Genomic DNA, 17,470 nt, shown 5'->3' on the forward strand with positions numbered 1-17,470 from the left:
AAATCATCTCTGGTTGCCATCTTTGCATCTTCTTCTTCTTCTTCAGAGGGCATTTAGTTTTGAAGTATCCCACATTGTTGCATATGTGACATGCACTTAGATTTGCAGGTTTTGACATCACTTCTTTCTGGATCTTTTCCTCATACACTGTTAAGTGTTCAAACCATAGAGGCAGGCTCTGATGCCAATTGAAGTGGATATAATAGTCACAAGGAAGGGGGGGTTTGAATTGTGACCCTTTTAAAAATTAAACCTGTAACTTAAAATTAATTCTCAAGTTGTGAACTTGGAATGGTTAAGTTAGGGGAATGACTTCAGAACGTTCTGAAGTGTTAGTGCAAAAACAGTTTAAATAAATAAATGTGTTTGTGTGCGTTGTGTATACTGTAAATAAAGAGTATAGGGAAGAGAGAATCAACACACAGAGAGATTTATAGTGGTTCCCCCAATGTGGGTTAGTCCACTCCTCACAATCTTGTGAGAGTTTCCACTATGATGCTTGAGATAACCTCTCAAATCCTGCACCTTACAATCTTTGTTCACATGAACAATTACAACCTTGTATTCTCTAAGCCTCAGCAGGCTTGCATCTTCTTGCTAAGTTACCCACTTAGACTTTTACACCTTCTGCTCAAACTATCACTTTAGTACCCCTAAAGCTAGATGAGACTTTCTTTTCTTCTTGCTAAGTTACCCACTTAGACTTTTTCACCTTCAGCTCAAACTAACACTTTAGTTAACACTTTAGTACCCCTAAAGCTAGATGAGACTTTCTTTTCTTCTTGCTAAGTTACCCACTTAGACTTTTACACCTTCAGCTCAAACTAACACTTTAGTACCCCTAAAGCTAGATGAGACTTTACAAGATGTTTGGAGTTTGAATGTTTGTGAAACAAACAGAAGAAGAAGAAGAATAACTTATCTTTGCAAAGATAAGAGAAAGAGAATTGATTTACACTTAAAAAGACTTCTTGGAATCTTTGTGATGATCAATTTTTTGCTAAAGCTTCACAACAATGTTCATGTTGTTTTTCTTGTTGCTTTGCAATGGTGCAAGTTATGCTGAGCATTTCACTTCTATTTATAGAGCTTGGGCTCTTGTAGCCGTTGGAGGGTGACCAATGGTGTTGTGCCATGTGTCCTGGGCCCCACTGACTTTCACTTGAAATTCTGGGTAAACGTTCTGAAGAGAATACTTCAGAATGTTGTTGTGTTCATCATGATATTGTTCCTGGGTTCATGTGGATGAAGGCCAGATGTGTTTCTGGGTTTCATCATATGAATATCACATGAATTTCTGGGTTGTACTATGAAGATTGTTCTTGGACGTACTTCAGAATGTTCCTGGGTCAGATCTTCTTTGAAATCTGTCTTGGAACTAGTGCAGAATTGATAAAGTGGAACTGTCACTTCAAGCCCATGCTTTAGGGGATTTGGTATGCTTTGTACAGTACCAACTCCCTTATGTGTCGAAATCCTGTTGAATCAGACTTGATCTTGCTTTTGGATTTGCTTTTTACTTTTCAACCACTGTACTGTTCATGTCAGAAAAAGCATGGAGCAGGATCGAACTTTCTGAACTCAGGGGACTTCAGAATGTTCCTTTTGTTTCACTTAGGATGATTTGTAAGACTCTTATTTGAAGTAATCAAATCCTAATAGTGAAACATCTATGAAGTACAGTATGAAAAATATCTAGGATGATATTCTTAATGGAATATTCCTAATGTTTTGTACTTCAAATGTTCATAGTCTTGAATGAACATTGAAGATGCCCTTTTTGACTTTAATCAAATAAATGCCTTTATTCCTTGATTGATCTTAGTCAATGTACTTTACTGGGCTTTTATTTAAGTCATGTGAACCTTGCATGTTCTTCATTTGGTTCATGAATTTCTGGGCTCGGTTCTTGATGTTCATCATGAACAACCTTCTGAACTTTGTCCAACCTTCTGAACTCTTTTTAACTTTCTGAACTCTGACTGAGTTCTTAAGTCTTTATGTCCTTTGATTCTTTGTTTCTTGGTATAAATTGAAACTTGTTCATGTCTTAATTAACCACTCAAGAGCACAAGTTAAATATCAACAAATTAATCAAAGTCCATTAATCCTTTAATCACCATAAATGCCGTTAATGATTTCTTGATCCAAAGTCAAAATCATTGTATGCATAAGATATGTTCATGTCACATATGTTCTTGCATGTTCTTGGTGTGGACATTGATTTATGGGTTTGTTCTAATGAACCTTCTGAGAAACCTTCTGACCAACCTTATGAACTTCTTAGGGGTTCATACATATGAACTTCAGAATGTTTCTTCTGGGTTCATTCCTTTTTGACGGTTGTACTTTGTGCTGAACTTTCTGATGTTCATAAACATACTAATGTTCTTCAACACTTTGAACCTTATGAAGGTTGTTTCTTTATTCTCTTCAAAAACTACTTGAAGCATATAAAGGATAGATCATTTGTTTTGACAAACAAGATGATTCTTTCTTTGAAGTCCAAAAGAATATTTCTTTCCATCTAGTTCATCATTGCTTGTAACCGATGACTTCAAATATTCTTGTTTATCCATGAAGTAATCCTTTAATATTTCTGGATATATTCAGGGTTAATGTTCATGATTATTATGAACTCCATTCATATGAACATTCTGAACTCTGTTCAAATGAACATTCTGAACTCTGAACTTCTTATCTTCAGAAGATTTTGGAAGTGTGATACTTTGAGGAGGTTTTGAGAATCTTCCTAGCTTGTATGCATGTTTCCTCTTATCTTGTTTACCCATGGAGGATCTTCAAATCATATAGCACAAAACTCAATGTGAGTTTTGTCGCATAACTTCAAGCACATTCTTGTGTAACTTGTGATGTAAGTTCTTCCATCATGATTCAAGTTCTTCCATCATGATTCTTGAGCTATGAATCTTCATGGAGATATGATCTTGTTGTTTCAACTGATGATATACTCATTCTTTCATTGTTGAGTATATATGATGCACTAATCAGCATGGGTGGCTTCTAGCTTATCCACTTATGTGATTCCTGTTCTTTTAACAAAAACTCAAGTGCAAACATCAGTAGATCACCATTCATAAAACTTATCATTTATTCCACAAGGTTTGTTATCATTAAAACATTCATCAAAAAGATTTTTGCTTCAACACTCATTTCCCTATAACTTGATCATTGTAAACCGATCCAAATATAAAAAGAACAGAGGGCAGAAGGCATGAGACACCATTGGAGGTCTACGAAGCTTTGATTCAACCTTGTTGATACATCTTCAACATCTATCAGCCTTCTTTTGCTAGTTATGCATTTCATGAGTAACTAAACTCTCTTTTATGTTGAGATTGGATGTAAATAGATAGGATTATATGTAGTACTCTTGATCTGACTGCTTGTATATGATTTATGCATTCAATATAATATTAGGTTAAATTTTTTCTTAATGCTTTGTCGACGATGTAGTGTTATGGATATGATCTTTTGATTTATTTTGAGCATTATTGGCCTTACTATATAAGGGACATGGTTTAAATTACGTATTGGTGCTACCTCGTTAGAGGTAACGTAGTAGGTCTATATTCATGTATAACTATCTGCGTGTATGTCATTGAACAATAGACTATTTTGCCATTGACACATTGAAAGTCAGTTGGTTCAATGAATCTCACATCGTTAGCAAGAGATAGAGACATATGCTGAAGATATATGGAGTTATATCTGAAGCATAAAAAATTATAAGATCAGTTAAGAGGAATAATTATTGAAATATAATCCCAGCACAACTTTCTCTATCTTGTTTTAGTGTACTTTGATCACATTTGTTTAGAAAATAGGCTAAATTACATACACAGTCTCTTAATTAATTATGAGGTTTCATATTGGTCTCATAATTAACTTTCGTTCCAATTTGATCCCATAAGTTTTCTCCGTGAAGCAAGTTAGTCTTATTCCGTTAACTTTTAACCCCCAAATGTCTAAGGTGGACACACATTGTATGTGGTCCACCAAAGACCTCGTTAATTTGTTTAGTAATAATTGTTTGGCCTTTTTTTTTTTTTTGAAAAGACAACCATTAGATCATGCATATCTACTGTATCAAATAGTGCACCACCATCACCTAATTTTTTTTCACCTTTCTTCATCTTTTTATCTTTTCCCCTTCTTCACCGTCTTTATACCTTCATAAAAAAGTTCAAGTTAACGTAGAAAAAAAACTAAAAAAAAAATCATTTACCACAACATAAACACAAACACAACATCACGCTCCCTCCCTCTTCTCACAGAATCAACAACAACACAAACACACCATCTTCATTTGAATCCCTCTCATTTGTGGCCATTCTTTGAGTTCTTCCCCCCTATTGTTTTCGATCCATCATCAAGTTCCAAACCAAGATCCACACCTTCAATGCCAGAAACAATAAAAAATCAAAAAACAAGTAAAAAAAAAATCAATCAAAACCGCATACCCTTTTGCAAAGGTATAAACCCTTTTGGATATATACTATCTTTCAATTCGACAATCCTGTTCATGATACTTGTAATTCATCTCCATCACTCTTGGAAATTTAAGAGGAGTTTTTAAAAAACTTAATCTTCTTAGCGGAACAATCTCAAATGGGGATCTTGATTAAACTATTAATAACAAATCAAATATAAAATTAAACACTTTTAATGATTCATGTGTTTACCTCTTAAAGCATCTGTGAGAATCGATGCGGGATGATCACAAATGCCACATAATCGACAATGTCTCTATTGAGTCCCCACAAGCACAAATCAAAATGCGTTGCTAGCCGTAATACGAGAGGAATTATGACCATTACGGTTTGCATGCCAAGGTAGTGTGTGATCCTCTTCTATTTTTAGAAAATGAGCCACCAAAATCCAAATGACTATTACAACTTTTAAGGTATACATGTTACAATTTAATTATAACACCTTCCCTTTTAAGTGGAGTTTAACATGGGAAAGGTGAATCCTTTCCCACCATGGGAAAGTTACCTTTAAACCATTGATATATTATTAAATAAATTCAATGGTTCAGATGACAAACTGGTTACTTGGTCTTAACTTTTTGTTGATACACTTAAAACAATAAAATAAAAACAGGCCCCACAATAGTTGGTTATATGTATTTGTTAAGTGCCAGTATAAATTCGATACAAACTAAATATTTTGGTTCCAGTTTTTTTCTTAATTCTAGTTTTTTTTTGTCAATTTTTTTTAATCCCAGTTTTATAAACACGGAAATTTAACTCTGCAGTAAGTTTGATTTTGTTAATTTTTATGGGTCTTGTTAACTAGTGCCATAAGGGCACAAGATAAGAAACTAAATGTAGAAACTTAATCTTGGAAATTGTGCATTCATAACCTTAAAAATTTCAAAACTTATATTTTCAATGCAATATTTATTTTTAAATTCTATTTTAAGATCATTATCTTGTGTCTTAAGGGCACAAGTTAACATTTTCCAATTTTTATATATATATTCTAAATAGAAACGAGAATAATTATAATATATTATTAAAAAATTCTAAAATAATTTATATTTTTACCTTAATACAATGTCACTTTAGAATAATTTATTATATTAATGAAATAAGGTATTCTCTTCGTCTTATTTTAACTGTCACTTTAGAATTTTTTAATGTCTTAAAATAATTATCATTTTAGACTATTGATGCAACATTTATTATTATTAACAATAATATACCATTATTTATTGAATTTTCACTTTAGTTAACTACTCCACCAACTAATTAATAAAGATATTTTAAATTATACTAATTTTATTTTTTAAATCAACGTAACTAATATTTTTTAGAAACTGCTTACAATTTTAAAATGACAATTAAAATGAGACGGAGATGATGTAGCTTTTTAGGATACGTAAAGAGAAATGATATTTATACAAGCATTTTGGTACAACTTTTGTACAACTTTCTCTCTCATACTCACATTATGTTTTTATTCTCTCCCTTCCTTTTTCTCTCTCTATTGTTTTTGACCAATAAGAAGAGAGAATAACAAAGTTGTCTCAAAGGTTGTACCAAAATGGCTGTCAAAATATCACTAGTCATACGTAAAAATGAAAATGGAAACAGCGTTGGTTTTTTGTCCGGTAGCTAACATGATTTTGAAAAACGGGAGGTGTATTAGGAATGCCATTCTATTGTATTATAATTTGTTTGGACAATTGAAGAAATTAAAATATGGTTATAAAACTGGCTAGACTGCCACCCGGGTCACAATCCAAGTGCACCATGGTGGGAAAGTTTTCCACTTTCCCATTGTAAACGCCACCAAATATATTATTTGCCTCAATAAATATTATAACTTTTGGTCACTACTTATACATCAGGTCGTTTGTATCCTTTAAGTTTATGAATGAGTTTTTAAAAAAAATTCTTAGAATATTATAAGAACCACTTTAAAAAAAATGATATTTCAAAAAAACATGAATTAAATCTAAATTTGTAAGCATAAAAAACATTAAAATTCATATCTAATGAATAAGTGAAGAATCATGCTTCGAACCGCGATTTTGATATATCGCAACGTCCAACCAACTAAATTATGCTCACCAAGATGATTTGACATTTTTCTCAAAAAAAAAAGAAGAAGATGATTTGACATTATTTTTTCCTTACGAAAAATGACGATTGGACACATATTTTAAAAGAATTTCTCGTGACACCACCCAAAAAAAATAACCTCTATATTTGCTTAAAAATAAGAGTCACGCTAGCTCGTGCTATGAGACACATGTTAACGATTCCACAAAAAATATATTTATTAAGAAACAAATTTTTTTTTGGTCAACTAGTTTAGAACTAGTTTAGTGGAATTTACAAGGTGATTTTTTGGTCAACTATGGTCAACTAGTTTAGTGGCTAGAATTTACAAGGTGAATAAGTGGGGTGTCTGGGGTTCGAACCCCGACCCCTGCATATAACAATGCGTTGTCCCTGCCGACTGAGCTATGCTCACGGGGACAAGAAACATTAATTTTTAAGAAATAAATTGACCCAATTTATTTAGGGCCCGTTTGTTACAGATTAAAATAAAAGTGATTTTGACATGAAATAATTTAGAGATTATTTTTTAGAGATTTTTTAAAAAATCAGAATCTATTTTATGTTTGTTTACCATGTCAAAAATCACTTTTTTTTAAAAAAGTGATTTTTAGTTTGTTTGGATACAACTTTCTAAAAGTGATTTTTTATTATAAAATTACCATAAAGGACACAATTTTTTTTCCAAATATAACATGTTTGTCCAAAAAAATTACTTTTTTATGTATGAAAACAAGTATGTTAATTAAAAAAATGCATTTACGTTGTAAAAAAAACATACTATCTACGTATTTGTTACATTAAAAAAATTTACACAAGATATTACATAAAATTATCAACATGAATTCAAATAAAATGAGTAACGTAACATATTCCTTAAAGAAAAGTTAACATATCATATTTAAAAAAAAATATTCGAGCAGAATTGTAGTATCTATACCCTGTTTCATATTCATTGTGATCGAAAATAAATATATAAAAATAAAACTAGTGTTGTCCTCTTCTAGGAAACTGATCTCTAATAGCATTTCTCATTTCTTCGATGTGTTTGATATCTTCTTGTGTTGGATCTTGCCATTCATTATGTTGAGGTACACTGTTATCATCTTCGTCATTGGCATTTTGTTCATTGTCCTATAACTCATTAATATTCTCTAAATTCTCAAGAATCGATATATCACTCGAGTCTTTTCTTCTAATAAAATTGTGAAGTGCGAAACATGCCCATATAATTGAAATTTGAGTTTGAGGTTTAAAATTGGTCATATTTTGCAATATTCTCCATCTTGCTTTGCAAACACCAAATGTTCTTTCAATAACACTTCTCAAACTAAAATGATGATAATTAAATATTTCATTTCTTGATCTGAAACTCGGAGCGAGTCGAAAATGTGGAAGATGATACCTAGTATTCCTATATGGTCCCATGAAACCTTTGAATGATGGATATCCCGAGTCGACAAGCTAATATTTGCCTGTGCATAAGTAGGAGATGTGAAATACAATATTATTAAACAGAAATATATAAAAAAAAATAGTTGAAGTTACATGAAACTGACCTTCAGGTGGATAAGGGAATTTTAACCTCGGTGTACGAAGAGTTTCCATAAAAATCTTAGCATCATGAACAGATCCTTCCCAACCACACAATGCAAATGTAAAACACATATTAAAATCACACACAACCATGACATTGGTGCTAGTATATCCTTTCCTATTGAAATAAGGTATTTGTTTATCAGCTGGGACATGTATAGCGATATGGGTGCCATTTATTGCCCCTATACAATCTTTAAAGTAAGGCCAATATCGATCATCATCTTTGATGTAATCAAAGGCAACAGAGTGCATCTGGTCAGAAGGTCTGATAATGTGATTCCCCAACTTGTAAACGGCTGTTAAAACTCTATGGAAATGATTATGAATAGTTTGACTTGAATGTTGGAAGCGTCCTTGGACGTTTCTATATGTGGCTCCATGACCTATCATATACAAGAATAAAGCAACACTTTCTTCAACTCCGATGTTTTTAGTTGGTGTCAAACCGTAGTTATTGGTTAGTTCCCATACCAATTGCTGGAAGACATGTTTCCTCATTCGGAGTTGCTCAAAGAACATGTTGTCATTTCCATTTATCAGTTCTATATACCACATGTGACCTGTGAGAATTGATGTAGTTTTCTTTTCTTTCACAACATATTTCAACACATGATGTGTGACTAAATAGGCCGCCAAAACTGTTGCAATATGATAGCTACTATTATGTTCATAATCAATTTCCATTTCTAAACTACTATCACTCTCATCCGAGCTTTGGGACATCCTGTGCCACAACATTTAAACTAAATTAATACATAAAAGAGAGAAAATATATAAAATATTTGATTTAAATATTGTTAAATATACGTATCCAAATAAGAATTAAAGTAACCAATACCAAGTAAGAAAAAATATCATAGTACTCTAACATAATTATTACTAACTTTCATTGTGTCAAATAAAATAATAACTAATTATCATTGCTCAAATAAATATTCAATCATTGATGATGCTCCTCGGAAAAAGTGCATAGCCAATCAAAAGCCATGTTAGGATCTTTCTTCATGAGGTGAAAAAATGCTGTTCTGTTATCTTTCTTGGCAAGGAGTTTCATAGAAAAAAAGTATAAATGTGATCCTTGTACTAAGGAAGGAATCTCATCCAACATTGTCAGACACTTATCATAACTACAAGGATCCTCGAATGTTGGTGATTTATGATTCATCCCATCAACAATACGATCAAGAGATCGTTGAAGTTTTTCGACTGTTCCCATCTTTCCTTTCCCGATATTTTTCCTCTTTTTCAAACCAATATTTGAAGGAGTTGGTGTTGCATTTACTTCAACACTATTACCAACTTCAAAGCTATCATCTTCTCCTTCATTATCAATATTCAGATTATTTTCACGACCTTCAAAACCAACCCTTTCCTCTTCACCTAGCACTTCAAAAGCCGGTGGATCTTGATATGGCTTTAAAATAGAAAATCCAGTAGCTACCCGGCCCTTGAAACATTTATCCAACAAATCAAGAAATTTAGGTCCCCCATTCTTCCATTTCAAAACATCAGGATCCTCCTACACATCAAATAAAAAAAATAAATATGTAAACAAATCATTACAAGATAGAAATAAGGTAAAAAAATTAATAATTACAAAGTTACAAAGTCAAACACAAACACACCTTACTCTTAGCATTCCACCATTCATCATCAGCTTTGACGGTCTTCTTATCATCATCCCATCCAAGTCCGGTCTCTTTGTCAACTAATTTTGCAAATGATGCAAATTCCCTTTTTAATGCATCCCATCTATTTTTCAGTTGAAAGAGGTTATAAGCATAAGTTGTCCTCTCTTGAAACTTGGTTTGAATGTTCTTCCATCCATCTTTACTAAAATGTGAAGTTGGCCTATTACCGGCATCAACTTCTTCAACACAAATTTTCAAAAATATCTCTGTTTTGTGATCGTCCCATTTCGCAGGAATTTTGTCATCTCCATCGGACCTTTCAAATCCTTTTTGGGTGCCATTCTAGTTCTAATACATACAATGAAGATCAAATATTTATAATAAAAAGTGTGGGAAACTATTTAACTAAAATCTCTTGGACATATATGTGTCATTCTAGTTCTAATACATACATACTATTATAATTCCAATCATAATTTCGTGAATCAGTAATTTTATGGCATGCATAACTATTCATAATTTGTTTACATATATAACTATTCCAATCATATCCTTGTTATGGCATGCACTCATATTGCCGAATACAAAGTATCATATTATTTTTTTATAAAAAAAGGCTTAAATGCGTTTTTGGTCCCTTAACTATATTTTTGGTATCACTTTGGTCCCTTAACTAAAAAAAAGATTATTTCAGTATTTTATCTTTATCTCCGTTACCTGTTTTGGTCCCTTCCGTCAAATAAATTCAAAAAAACGTTAGGGTTTGTACTATTCATCTTCTTCCTTATCAAAACCTTCATCATTCATCAACTAAACCCAGACCTTCATCATTCATCAACTAAACCCAGATTTTGGGACCAAAACGATACCAAATAAATACTTAAGGGACCAAAAGAATATTTAAGTTTTTTTTTTATCATCTTCATTAAAATCTTCATCTTCTTCCTTTCTCCTCTTCATCATTTTCTTCATCACCTTCATCACCTAAACACAGAAATTAAAAAACTGGTATAAAAAAAAACAGCCAATTGTTTTCTTCTTAAATCACTACACCATAACCATCATCCTCATCCTCTCATCACTACTATTAACAACAACACCTAATATCATCATACCCATAAATATTCTAACAACAACACATAACATTGAGTTCAAATTCTGCAGTGTTAAATGAAAAATGGTGCACATGGGATGATTGAAAAATGAAAGGAATATACATAAGGATAACGTTGCTGTTTTCATTCATTTGGAACAACAACAGCAGCGCCACCATATCATCTTCTCCGGCGAACATGTATTTTCCGGCGCGGTGGCCGGTGGTGGCACCACCGCGTCGGAATTCAAAACTCCTTCATTTTCAAAAGTTTTTACATCTTTAGAACCTCCTTTTCTTCCTGTTGAGATGAGGAATGGCCGGTTCTTCTTCTACTCTGTTTCGGTTCTGGCTTTGAGAGCTTAAACTTCGGCCGAGTTTTTTAAGAAGATGAGGATGAAGATGATGGTTATGGTGTAGTGATTTAAGAAGAAAACAATAGGCTGTTTTTTTTTACCAGTTTTTTAATTTCTGGGTTTAGGTGATGAAGGTGTGATGAAGATGATGAAGAAAATGATGAAGAGGAGAAAGGAAGAAGATGAAGATTTTAATGAAGATGATAAAAAAAAAACTTAAATGTTCTTTTGGTCCCTTAAGTATTTATTTGGTATCGTTTTGGTCCCAAAATCTGGGTTGGTGTGTTGTTGATGATGAAGATCATGAACCCTAACGTTTTTTTGAATTTATTTAACGGAAGGGACCAAAACAGGTAACGGAGATAAAGATAAAATACTAAAATAATCTTTTTTTTAGTTAAGGGACCAAAGTGATACCAAAAATATAGTTAAGGGACCAAAAACGCATTTAAGCCATAAAAAAATTAACAAATATTCATCAGTTTATCATCTGACACAATACTACAAGAGTTGGAGACAAGCAGTGGGTGAAATAGCACAATACAAAAGCGTTCGTCGATTTCTTGCCATTGATTTTCGTAAAAAAATAGCATTTTCCTTGATAATAATAACTATATAGTGGTTCCAATTTATGATATACACAAGCCCCACGCCATGGCAGTACAGGGCACCCAAACAATTACCCTCAAAACCCAACATTAACAGCAACAGTGATATACAAATAGAAAAAACATCCAAAATAGACAAAAACAACACAAAAAATATGATAATGGAAAGAGAAACAGAAAAAAAAATATACAGGTTCAATTATGAATGAATCAAAAAGATAATAGAATTGCTAACCTTCACAACTTAGATGATCTACAGCAAAAAAATAAAAGAGGGAACTCACTTGTTTAGAGAATAGAGAGAAGAATAACGATGTGAAAAAAAGGAAGACTAGTCTTTGTGTATATATAGCAAAACAAGGATATGATTGGTATTTTAGTTTGTTTTAAACATATATTTTTTTCTTAAAATCCCGTAACAAATTTCTCTCTCCTCTAAAAATAATCTATTAAAAAAAAAGCTGCTCATAACAGCTTCTCATTTGAAGCAGTTTTTAGATTTTTTTTAGATTCTGATTTTTTTGAAAATCTGTAACAAACAGATGCAATATTAAAAAAAGTGATTATTTTTTTAAAAAAAGTGATTTTTTTTATAAAAAAAAGCTGTAACAAACGGGCTCTTAATTTTTTGGGTAAAAAATTGACACAATTTCTAATATATAGTAATTTATACATTTGGTTGATTATTACTCCCTCCGTCCCGGAATATCTGACCCATTTTCTAAAAAAAAGTGTCCCAAAATAACTGAGTCATTTCAATTTTCAATACAACTTTCATCATTCCCAATACAATATAACACTAAATAATACTACTTTTATCATTCCTAATACAATATATTCCACTTTCCCCTTTATTTATACATTTTTCTTAATCTGTGTGAAATGAGTCAAGGGCTCAGATAAATTGGGACGGAGGGAGTATGAAAATAGAATATTAGTAATTAATTTTGAGTCCTTTTGAAAAGATTGAGGAGTCCTGCTCTTTACCCAAATGATTTCGCTCATTCCCAAAGTAAAATACCAAACTGCCCCTGCGCATGTTAAGTTACGCTAGTACAAATATTTACGCATGTTAACATGCATTACGTAGGTTAACATGCGTAAGTGTTATTTGTTGAAAAGCATTGCGCATGTTAACATGCGTTGGTGTTATTTGTAAAAAAAATAACGCATGTTAACATGCGTTAGTGTAATGGATTGCGTGAGTTAACTCACGTTGCCATTTGCACTGGCGTGAGTTAACTCGCGTTCATAGCAGAAACAGAAACTGCATGCATGCATGCAGTAACAGAACAGACTTTTGATAAGTCTAGAAAGACTTGTAATCACGCAACATTCATAACTTAACCAAATTATGCCAGTTTAAGAAGTTTATCGGATAATACGACATAATTGATCAAAATTAATTAAAAACATCGTTTTTCTCACAATCACATAATCACACATAAACGATCCAAACAGTCCAAATTTCACAAATACGCCGGTAATGACCCGTAATAATTTAAACACACTTAATGACACATAAACGATCCAAAATAATTCTTTTCATATATTTATATAATATTAGTTACATATTGGCCATAAATATCAAAATTACACAATAGGCCACCAAAAAATATGTCGGGGTGTAATACCACCAAAAAATAGGACGAACACCCACCGACCCAAAAGTGTCATACCCTATCTAACTACACTAGTGATAGGTCATAATCTCCATCTTCATCTTCATCCATGACTTCGTTCTCTTGCTTTGGCTTTTCCGGGGTGTCCAAAGTAATAGGATTGTGCTCATTTGTTGGTTTCTTTGGCTCCTTAGACATGAGCTCATCGAAGGCGGCGTTTCTATCCAAAAACTGAAAAAAAAAAAAAAAAAACCATTGCTCCGCATCACCAATCTTGTGAGTCATCCACTCCTTAGGAGGAGGTGGTTGTGGACAATTTTCTTTCAACTTCACATGAAGAAAGTGGTCCGGAATCAAGCAAAGGCACATTATGTTGGAATGTGCATTAAGTGGTGGAGCACTCCGGATTGGAAAATATGTCTCACATGAACTACCCAATTCAGGCAAAGTCAATAGAACAACCGCTCTATTGTAGCAACTAGCAACAACGTGACCCATATCCGGAGTGGTCAACCACTTCTCTGGAGGTGCAATACCACTTTTACTTGTTGGAGGGTGTAAACCATCCAAGATAAGTTTGTAACGGCTCTCGGTAGCATATATTGGCAAGTAGTCACTCTTGTGAGTTTTCAACTCATTAATAAGTGCATGACGAACCAAAACATGATCATCCTCATGAAATCCCATGTGCCTAGCTACGACCCGGAAACCACAATTACCATCACCTCTAACATTCACAATGTCTTCAACGTAAGGTCTCATGAAATTTGGAATTTGTGAAATGTATGGTATTTGCAAATAAGGTTGTTTTTTTGAAGTAGGAGTTGAAGTTTGGGAGCGGGAGCAAGTGCCAAGACGAGAACCTTTAGTCTTATGAGACATACTCTTGCCATGTGTGCACTGACTATCGGGATTTTGAGCATCAATAGTCTCCCACCTAGAGGGGATTCGACCGGTGGACCTTGTTTTCGGTGTAGACTTCACCCTTTTAGGTGCCCCCTTGGTGGCCACTTTTCTCGGAGGTGGCTTCAACATTGTTTCCTCCGAAAATCCTAGTTCACGCAACTTGTATTTGATGAAGAGTTTCATCTTGTAAGGGGACCTCTTGATACGTTCTTTAATGGCGCCCTATTCCTCCATAACGGAAAAATTGGCATCAACCTCTTCTCCAATTACACTTAACCTTCGCCAATGAGGGTGTATTTCTTCCAAAAGAATAGGCATTTTTTGCTTTCTCTTCTCGGCAATAATATAAGCACAAGGCAACCCGAACGTTGCCATTTGCACACAACCACAATCTTGTTTAGCAAAGCCGAATCTCCTAGAGCGTTCATATTCTTCATCGATTAAACCCAAAGCGGCCTTAGAGACATACCCCTCCAACTCGGAGAATAACTTGTTTTTTTTGTATTTGTGCACCATGACGATTTTGCTCCTCCCAAAACTCCCATGTATCTCACCGAATTGGTTTTTCAACATTTTGTCTATTTCATCCCAACATGTTGCCATATCACCCACATTACTCCTCAAGTATCTTTTCAATTGTGCATGACCCGATTCAACAATGTTTGTGCTCCTACACCCTAGATGCAAGTATGTATTCGTCCATGCCCTCACAAAATGCTTCTTAAGGGGCAAAACGGTTTCCTCAACATATTTAACATACAATGGAAACGGTCTGCATACCTCATCTTTGAATGTCAACCATGCAATTGCAAATGAATCCTCCGTAGGAGAGTTAACCACATCTCTCCAAGTATTCACTATTTTCTTAACAAGCTCACATTGCTTGTCATCATCCGCTTCCTTTGCTTCTTTGGCAACAACTTTTCCTTTTCCTTTCGAATGATTGGCATTGACTTTACAATCCGTAATGCACCTAGATCTTACATTCTTCTCAATATGAAAATAGCAAAGCACATGGTCCGTTTTAGGGAGAACTTCGGCAACGGTTTTCATCAAAGCGGAGTCCCTATCCGTGACAATCACTTTAGGCATGTTGTGTTTTGAGGTCAAAAGACCAACCAACATGTCAAGTGTCCATATGAAGTTATTCTCTCTTTCAAAGGAAAGAAAGGCAAAGGCAACCGAATAGGTCAATTTGGTAGAGGTGACACCAACAATCTCAAATAATGGCATTCGGTATGTATTGGTTTTGTAGGTGGAGTCCATGACCAAAACGGTGGGAAAAGTGTTGAGCATATCAATTGAATCCGGATGAGCAAAGAATAAATCTTCAAGAGTGGTTTCCTCGCTATTTGCTCTTGTGAAATAGACATACCGATGCTTCTCCAACTTTGTAATCAAGTATTGCAACTCGGTCTTGTCCTCCCTTTGCCCCTTGCGCCATCTAGTTCGTGCATTATACACTTGCTTGATGCCTGTCACACTTTCTTGGTTTCTTTCCTTCAAATCCGTGAGAATATTCCTAGGCTTTGCCAAGCTCTTTGTCATGTCGATAACTCTTTGCTTAGCCTCCCCTTTTAGTCGACCCGCAAGAAGGTGGCCGGATAAGTTTGGCGCCAAATCATGGTTGTGAACTCCACAAAGCATTGCAATCCACCATTCTTGTGTTTTTTTTTCTTTTCAAAGAAGCATTTCAACCTAAACGGACAATTGCACTTCCTTGATCCCGTGCCTTCAAGCTTCAGTTTCTTCCTCGTCTTAGGTGGCTTGTATTCACCACTCCTCTCACATTGCATCGTCATGTATGGCACTATTTTACTAGATTTATCTATAGAAATAGTAAATCCCGCCCTAGCCTCTTGTCGACGAACCCAACCATGCAATTCTTCTCGATCTTTCCATCTCTCGTTTGTTGTAAAAAATGAACTGGTGTTTTCTTCAATAACACGAACACCGATAGGTACCGGTTTAGGCTTCTCTTCAAAGTTACCGGTAGGGTTTGCTTGATTGTGAAGTATGTGAGCTTCGACTTGAAAAGGAATTTTCACTTTAAACTTCACATCATTGGGTGGTTTGCCTACACCGGAAGTGTAACGCCCACTTTGATAGTGTCTAGAATAATCAAAAGTGCGTTAAAACTGATATTGGATACATTAATTTTTACAATACAACATTGTCATCAAGGTACAAATCAACCACTACAACGGCCGAAGTTTTATGATACATTGTTCCACTTAGAAGTTAGTCGTACAAGTCTATAAATATACAACCATTTTACAACAAGTGTCATAATTATACATATGCATCAACTATTCTAACACCATGATGAAGTCCTTGCAAGCACCTCACTCCTGAACCTTTTCTTTACCTTTTCCGCGGAGAGCCTGAGAACCTGAACAAATAAGGAGAGGGATGAGACATAATGCCTCAGTGAGTTCTATCTAACCCTAGCTAGTGATAACCTCGGGGAAGGCCTATGGTTACCACGTGTCTACTTTACAACCTGACGGTTGATTATACGTGTGTGGGGATTGGTTTCCTAGACGGCAGTGCATGCTAAATCCGTCATAGGTTCAACTTACTTGTTATAGGCTCAATATCTCTAAATGTGACATCGCGGTTAAGGGGTAATACTAAGTCCGCTAATCCAAGATACTCTCTAAGCATCGAGGCCTTTACATATGCCACATTGCTAAGTCGGACGATTAGGGGAAAACCTACGATCGTCATCGACAAAACTATCTTTAACTGTTCTATTCTGAAGCTTAAACGTATCTAACGTCATATCATAGCCAACAATGATTGAATTAAGAGTTAGCGTTGAACAATAACAATATCTGAATTCATTTTATGGAAAGCCCCGGGGTGGAGTAAACCCGAGCGCAAACCCTATCTGCTCGATGGAAGCCTATCTAAGGTAAACCACCGGAACCCCCTAGTGACGTGTGGGTCCCTTACGGCTATTCCCGTTTCACCTAATGGAAACCTCTTGAAACCAACCTAGTGTGATCACAAGAGACACGACACATATATGTTGTTAAAACATTCTTAGTGAAAAGATA

At 34.3% G+C, this 17,470-nt stretch overlaps 3 protein-coding genes across 3 annotated transcripts; all 3 read right to left on the reverse strand.

Annotated features, from left to right (window-relative positions):
- Positions 1 to 9,123: 9,123 nt before the first annotated feature.
- Positions 9,124 to 10,942, reverse strand: LOC146922139 (uncharacterized). The gene is made up of 3 exons (XM_085711468.1): positions 10,883 to 10,942; positions 9,818 to 10,165; positions 9,124 to 9,711 (listed from the first exon to the last, which is right to left on the reverse strand). Exons 1-3 carry the CDS (start codon positions 10,940 to 10,942, stop codon positions 9,133 to 9,135), a joined length of 987 nt encoding a protein of 328 aa, XP_085567594.1. The 3' UTR covers positions 9,124 to 9,132.
- A 2,626-nt stretch (positions 10,943 to 13,568) lies between these two features.
- LOC146922140 (uncharacterized) lies at positions 13,569 to 14,591 on the reverse strand. Its single transcript, XM_085711470.1, has one exon. The coding sequence runs from the start codon at positions 14,589 to 14,591 to the stop codon at positions 13,569 to 13,571; it is 1,023 nt and encodes a 340-aa protein (XP_085567596.1).
- A 39-nt stretch (positions 14,592 to 14,630) lies between these two features.
- Positions 14,631 to 16,055, reverse strand: LOC146922141 (PKS-NRPS hybrid synthetase cheA-like). Its single transcript, XM_085711471.1, has one exon. The coding sequence runs from the start codon at positions 16,053 to 16,055 to the stop codon at positions 14,631 to 14,633; it is 1,425 nt and encodes a 474-aa protein (XP_085567597.1).
- Between the last annotated feature and the right edge of the window lie 1,415 nt (positions 16,056 to 17,470).

This window comes from Medicago sativa, chromosome 5 (genome assembly GCF_051527215.1).
Source record: "Medicago sativa cultivar Bolivia chromosome 5, Bolivia_mono, whole genome shotgun sequence".
In the NCBI taxonomy this organism is placed as follows: domain Eukaryota; kingdom Viridiplantae; phylum Streptophyta; class Magnoliopsida; order Fabales; family Fabaceae; genus Medicago; species Medicago sativa.